The sequence below is a fragment of the Schistocerca piceifrons genome, chromosome 8 (genome assembly GCF_021461385.2).
Source record: "Schistocerca piceifrons isolate TAMUIC-IGC-003096 chromosome 8, iqSchPice1.1, whole genome shotgun sequence".
Classification (NCBI taxonomy): Eukaryota; Metazoa; Arthropoda; class Insecta; order Orthoptera; family Acrididae; genus Schistocerca; species Schistocerca piceifrons.
Genome location: NC_060145.1, coordinates 109,666,798 through 109,673,854, shown reverse-complemented (window position 1 = coordinate 109,673,854; position 7,057 = coordinate 109,666,798). Strand labels below are relative to the sequence as shown.

At 35.8% G+C, this 7,057-nt stretch overlaps 1 protein-coding gene across 1 annotated transcript; it reads right to left on the bottom strand.

The window, feature by feature from the left end:
• Positions 1-385: 385 nt before the first annotated feature.
• LOC124711190 (innexin inx2-like) lies at positions 386-3,304 on the bottom strand. Its single transcript, XM_047241119.1, has 2 exons — positions 3,128-3,304; positions 386-3,039 (listed from the first exon to the last, which is right to left on the bottom strand). The coding sequence occupies exon 2, from the start codon at positions 2,780-2,782 to the stop codon at positions 1,700-1,702; it is 1,083 nt and encodes a 360-aa protein (XP_047097075.1). The 5' UTR covers positions 2,783-3,039; positions 3,128-3,304; the 3' UTR covers positions 386-1,699.
• Between the last annotated feature and the right edge of the window lie 3,753 nt (positions 3,305-7,057).

The window sequence follows — 7,057 nt, the reverse complement described above, 5'->3', positions numbered from 1 at the left end:
AGCTCCCTTCAGTAGCTGATGTGTTTTGTGGCTTTTTTAAAAAAATCTCACGAGATAGAATAAACAGATCCACTTTATTAAGCAATCAGTAAAAAAACGAAACTGAAACATAACAGCAAAAGCAAAAATTGTTAACTGCTCTCTGGCGACTTGTGACGTCATTGTCCAAAGCCGACGGGTTGTATCCCCTGCTACACTAGACCCAATATATAGGACCAACTGTTTAATCTCATTAATCTTGCAATAGTACTTATTTTTGGAGTCTGCAATGAGCAGAATATTTCAAGTGTACTCATGTCTGCACTAACCTGTTAAATGGGAAGGGCAGTAATGTAAACACCTTAAGTGAGCAATTAAATTTATTTCTACACAATTTATTATATAAAAGTACAAAAAGTAAACACTGTCTCAATAAATTTATAGAAAATTTTCTTCCTACATGTAAAACATGGATTAACAAGTAAAGATATTGCTTGGAAGACATTAAGATGTAAACATACTGATTACATGTACATCTTTAATCAGGAACAGATGAACACAAACATGAGCAGATCTTCAAAAACATTTCATCACCAACATAAAACTTTCATGATTGGTTACTCAACAAAATTTTTACCTTGGCAAAAATACACAAAGTCATTTTCAAAAATGAAATACCAACAACCAAATCAGTGGCAAGATCTACAAAAATATATTCTTAAGAATGTTACACAGTCCACTGAATCTACTTTGGAATTACACAGCTGCCTTGTAAAATGCATCAACAGCTGCCTTGTAAAACAATTCACCTAAAACAGTCTTACCATATTCGGCACAGTTCATTACTTGTATTACATGTATACCACCAAACGGATAAAAGCTATAAGCAAAATAATTACATTGACATGTAAGTCCACTTCTTAAAAAGCAGGAATGTGTTAATGTTCTTTATGCAATGATAAGTAATTGTAAGGAATCAAAGTTTTAACAAATTTAAACTAAAACAATAGTAGACCAATAGCAATTATATGCCCCTTAACACTTTGGCAAGAACATACAATAGAAGCAAGATTAAGCGCTAAAAGTCTGATTAATATTCTAATGATATCCCTGCATTAGGGAAAAATGAAAAGTGACTCAGAAAAAAACATAAAAATAAAAGAAAAAAATATTCCAGGACATCAGATCCTTGTGTCAATAATGACTTCAACATCTATGCAAAAATTAATAAATTGCATACAACAGTCTTTAGTTCATCACAGCACTAATTTTCCTTCACCATACACACCAGTGGCCCACAAGAATAAAACAAAACAGGTAAGTAGGAAATTCCAACTGCATATAACCAAGCGACCACTTAAAATGATTTACACTTTCACATTCCATCTGTGCACACATTTAAGCCAGCAATATTCACGGTGACTAGAAAAAGAATTTTGGATTGAGACATCTAAAACTGTAAAACAATAAATTTGAACTGAATGGTTCTCAAAAGCAAAATTAAGAACTTAAGCAGATCTTTTGCACATTTGCCATAATGCTGAGCTTTCAAAGTTTTCTGTATTGTAATGTACTAAAGAAAATTGTATGTTCACATCTCAGCATTTTCAACCTAATTTAACAAGATTCAAAAATTTAACACGCTTTCAGATTCTAAACCTTTAAAAAAAATTTTGCTCTGATAAAAGCCGAGGCACAAGTGTAAAATGGAGCTTTAGTCTCAAGCAGGTTGCTTCATGGTGCTCAACTTTCCAGCAAGTTCCGCAATGAATTCTTTATAACAAAGAGGTTCTATATTTTTCCCAAGTTGGTATAAAAGCAGCCAGTCACCAATTTCACAATTCTTAGCTATTATTTCTATTTGGCTTTGCAGGGCAAGGCGAGAACGGGCACGAAGAAGATACATACGCATACGAGAGCCAAACATAACAGCAAATCTATAAGCAACACCAATGCCAGACAGAACAGACAATATTATAAACCAGAACCACAAAAACACATATATTTTCTCATTGACAATATTTAAAGGCAAGACACAGAGCCCATCAAAGGTCTGGACAGATCCAGAAGGACCATACTTGTGGAACGTACATTTGGTTACCTTAGGAAATACTCTACTCATTGCATCTGTCCTATGTTCAGGCTCCATCTCTGTGAACTTGACAACATCTGCACCATATGTTGTAAATTCGCCATCCAGAAAAAAGTCCATAAAATAAATCTGCCCAAGAACATTGAGAAAGTTCAAGGCTTCACACAGAAAATACCGGTAGGCATAGAAATTGTGGGTATGCAAAGTGGTAGAAAAATATTCCACCAACAGCTTCTTTTGTTCGTTTTTATGCTGCTCAGATACAACTGGACTATGCAGTTCGAAGGCAAGCATCTTCAGACGCCCACCTTCCCACGTCTTCCACAAGTATCTTGGGATATAGAACAAAATTGCTTGAAAGAACAGCACAAAGCACACCCACTGGTAGTATTTATGATATTTCACTTCATCTTGGCCACTCACGTGTGAGCTCACTCCTGGGTGTGCTACTTCCTTGCCTACCTTTCCATTCAAACGATTAGGAATGGTAAATGTTGAATAAATCCAGCAATAGGTGTCCATTACATGAAGTGGAATTTCATCTACAATACAGTCTATCGGGTCGCCAATATATTGGCGTGAAGTTACCAGCAAAGAAAATGCAATTAGAATGATAACCGTGGCTTTATAATGCAAGCGGAAAAGGTTATTGTCAATACAAATAGAATCGAGCTTTAGAAGCCCTTTCACGGAGCCGAATACATCAAACATGATTGTTTTCTAGGAATAAGCTGTTTGCAGTGTTTAAAAAGGAATACTCCACAATTCACTTATTCTCGTGGCTGCAGTAAAATTATCACTTTTATATTATACAGAGAAACTGGATTGCAGCTGCAGTTACGTCTTCCATTCAACATAAAGAAACCGCAAAGCTAACATCGTCCATGACTCGTCCAATGTTCTTCGAAGAAAGAAAAGAAAGACTGCTTACGTTCTTCAGACACAATGTGAAGATGCACCGTGGTATGCTGAAAGTCGCAACGTAAATCAAACTGGCAGAATTCCACAATAGATATGGTATTCACAGGAAACAACCACCTTAGTACCCGCACTCACCCACTGCCTGTGACTCTATGAAAATGAAACATTCCTTTCACACTTCCGCCAGAGAACCTTCCTAATTTGCGGTATGCGAACAAAGCGGAGTGAACACAAATACCTCAATGAACTATAAAATATGTAGTCAAAGAGTACATAAAATATACTTCATGAGTTCTATCCCGATAATCGTGTTTCAGCTATGTTTAGTCCGACAGAAATTGCAACATTCATAATGAAATCGAACGATCATGTAGTTCCCATAGTTAGGTACCGACAGGATTCGGTTTACTTTGAATGGTCTTGCAAAGCTACGTATTACTAATGTGAAAGAGTTTGCACGATCAAAGTTAATGTACACAAATTTCTAGAAATATGTGAAGAAACATTATAAAAAATGTTTGATGGCGTTTTCTCTTGTTGAAAATGGACGTCGTAACTGCAATTAATACACAAATGAGAATGTTTCTCTATGTACTCCACTGCATACACTATTACAAGAATATTGCTTGTGCAGCGTATAGCTTGTTTGGAAATGGGTTATTCAAAAATAACATACAGGGCAATGGACAGGATACGTAAATACACAGGAAGATACGTATTATACATAGGGCCTGTTGGCCCTAGAAGGCATACTGGTTCTTGGTTTTCAGTAACATTCTGTTACATGTTTCAGATATTGCGGTTACAAGTTTTTATAAGAGTATTCTTTTGTACAATATTTTAACAATATTACAATTTTGTTTTTATTTATGCCAGGTTTTAGCAAGGTCGATTTGCTTATGGATGACAGCTCCTTCTTCTACCCGGTATTCGTTCAGTGGAAAACCATCAGAAAAACCAACAGCAGAGCGGCATCTGGTACCACTGTTTCATCAGCTTACACTGTCTTCGTACAGCTTTGAGAGCAGTCCGGTAGGATGTCATGATAACGCCAAAATGGTGTGACAGAATGCGGTGCCATCAGGAAGGTGGGTCTGCTTTCGGGTAGTATAGAGGAAGGGTGGGAACAGTAAGACAGTAGAAACAGTGAGACATAAGTTTAATCTCTGGAATTTTGGTTTCAGTTGTTGGTACCTACTGAGAATGTGGTAACCATCATTATTTAGTTTATAGATTTCCATGTTTCGTACTTGACATTCTTGTTGTGATTTCGTTGTTGGTATATTTGTGCTCAGAGGTAAGAAAAGTATCTTTTTACTAAATTTACGTAGCTAGTTTCTGAACAGACCTTTGGTATTTTCAAATCATTTCATGAGTCACTCAAAAGTATGGTTTTTCCAAGATGTATAAATCCCCTTCATTGAAATGTTGCTTTAAATTGAATGTGTTTGGAACCATTTTGAAAAAAGTTTGCAACTTGGAACAGTAAGACATGAATATTGACGGTACAGTGAGACATGTCTCCTCTCACTGTTCCCAGTGCTTGTTCATAGTGTCTGATAATGCGTGCTTGCTGTATAAAACAGTCATTTCTGTAGATTTTATTGTGCAAGGTTATAAAATGCCCAGGAGAAAGAAGACTGATAAGGAAATAGGAAGGTTTTCAGAGTCTTCAGTGACGGAAGCTGTCATGCTGGTGATTGAAAATAAAATGAGCATCGAGAGTGCATTTCCCAAGAAAATAGTTAAACATAATTCCAAGAAAACATATAAAAACCCTTGGCTAACTAAAGGAATAAGAATATCTTGCAACCATAAAAGAGAACTGTATTTAACAGCAAGAGGGAGTACTGACCCCAAAATTGTTCAATATTATAAAAACTATTGTGCGGTACTAAGAAAAGTTATTAAAAATTCCAGAAGCATGTGTATCATGTCTGAGATCAGTAAGTCTGTTAATAAAATTAAAGGAATTTGGAATATTATTGAAAGGGAAACAGGGCAACCAAGAGCACAGGGAGACTTAAGTGTCATAAAACTGAATGACAAGTGTACTAACAAACAATTACAAATTGCAAATATTTTCAATAATCATTTTGTAAATGTTGTGGAGAAAATAGGACCTAGATCTTCACTAGAAGAGGCAAGGCTACTAATAGAAGAGGCCATACCTGTGCAGTTTGAAACAACTGTAATTCCACCAACCTCTCCCTCTGAAATCAGTAAAATAATAAACTCACTGAAAAGTAAAAGCTCTTATGGAATTGATGGTATTTCCAGCAAGGTACTTAAAGCTTGTTCCCCACAGATAAGTAGGATTCTCAGCCATGTATGTAACAGCTCTTTGGAGCAGGGTGTTTTCCCCAATAGACTGAAATATGCCATTGTAAAACCATTGCATAAAAAGGGGGATACGTCGGATGCCAACAACTACCGCCCAATCTCTCTTCTGACAGCTCTATCAAAATTTTTTGAGAAAGTAATGTATTCAAGAGTAGCCTCCCATATTTGTAAAAATAAAGTACTAACAAAATGTCAGTTTGGTTTTCAGAAAGGCTTTTCAACAGAAAACGCTATATACGCTTTCACTTATCAAATATTAAATGCTCTGAATAACTGGACATCACCCACTGGTATTTTTTGTGATCTCTCAAAGGCCTTTGATTGTGTAAATCATGGAATTCTTTTAGATAAGCTAAATCATTATGGTTTGAGTGGGGCAGTGCACAAATGGTTCAATTCATACTTAACTTGAAGAATGCAGAAAGTTGAAATAAGTGGTTCATGTAATGTTAAAACAACAGCTGATTCCCCAAACTGGGGGGGGGGAGGGGCTATCAAGTACGGGGTCCCATAGGGTTCGGTCTTAGGTCCTTTACTGTTCTTGATATACATTAATGACTTACCATTCGACATTGATGAAGATGCAAAGTTAGTTCTTTTTGCTGATGATACAAGCATAGTAATAACATTCAAAAACCAAGAACTAAGTGATGTAATTGTAAATGATGTTTTTCACAAAATTATTAAGTGGTTCTCAGCAAACGGACTCTCTTTAAATTTTGATACAACACAGTATATACAGTTCTGTACAGTAAATGGCACAACTCCAGTAATAAATATAGACTTTGAACAGAAGTCTGTAGCTAAGGTAGATTTTTCAAAATTTTTGGTGTGTCCATTGATGAGAGGTTAAACTGGAAGCAACACATTGATTGTCTGCTGAGTTCAGCTATGTATGCTATTAGGGTTATTGCAAATTTTGGTGATAAGAATCTCAGTAAATTAGCTTACTATGCCTACTTTAATTCACTGCTTTCGTATGGCATCATATTCTGGGGTAATTAATCGTTGAGTAGAAAAGTATTCATTGCTCAAAAACGTGTAATCAGAATAATTGCTGGAGCCCACCCACGGTCATCCTGCAGACATCTATTTAAGGATCTAGGGATCCTCACAGTAACCTCACAGTATATATATTCACTTATGAAATTTGTTGTTAATAATCCAATCCAGTTCAAAAGGAATAGCAGTGTGCATAGCTATAACACCAGGAGAAAGGATGATCTTCACTATGCAGGGTTAAATCTGACTTTGGCACAGAAAGGGGTAAATTATGCTGCCACAAAAGTCTTTGGTCACCTACCAAACAGCATCAAAAGCCTGATAGGTAGCCAACTAACATTTAAAAATAAATTAAAAGAATTTATGGATGACAACTCCTTCTACTCATTGGCTGAATTTTTAGATATAAATTAAGGGAAAAAAACTTAAACATTAGTGTCATGCAATATTTTGTGTAATGTAATATCTTGTACAGACATCTTTTATTAACCTGACACGTTCCACATCATTATGAAGTGTCGTATTCATGATCTATGGAACAAGTATTAATCTAATCTAAGCTGAAAGGCTTACCTTTCAAACACTTAGTCAATACATTATGAAATATCGTGAGGATAACTCTTCAAACATGTGTCCCAACTATTCAGTGAACCATGTTCTTCCACCAGAATTGGAGCTTAGTTTGTGTGAATATCCAGTTGTGTGTTCTAAAATGTTTTA

Excerpts from the sequence above, each read along its gene's own strand:
- LOC124711190 (XM_047241119.1), bottom strand. The coding sequence starts at position 2,782 with ATGTTTGATGTATTCGGCTCCGTGAAAGGGCTTCTAAAGCTCGATTCT.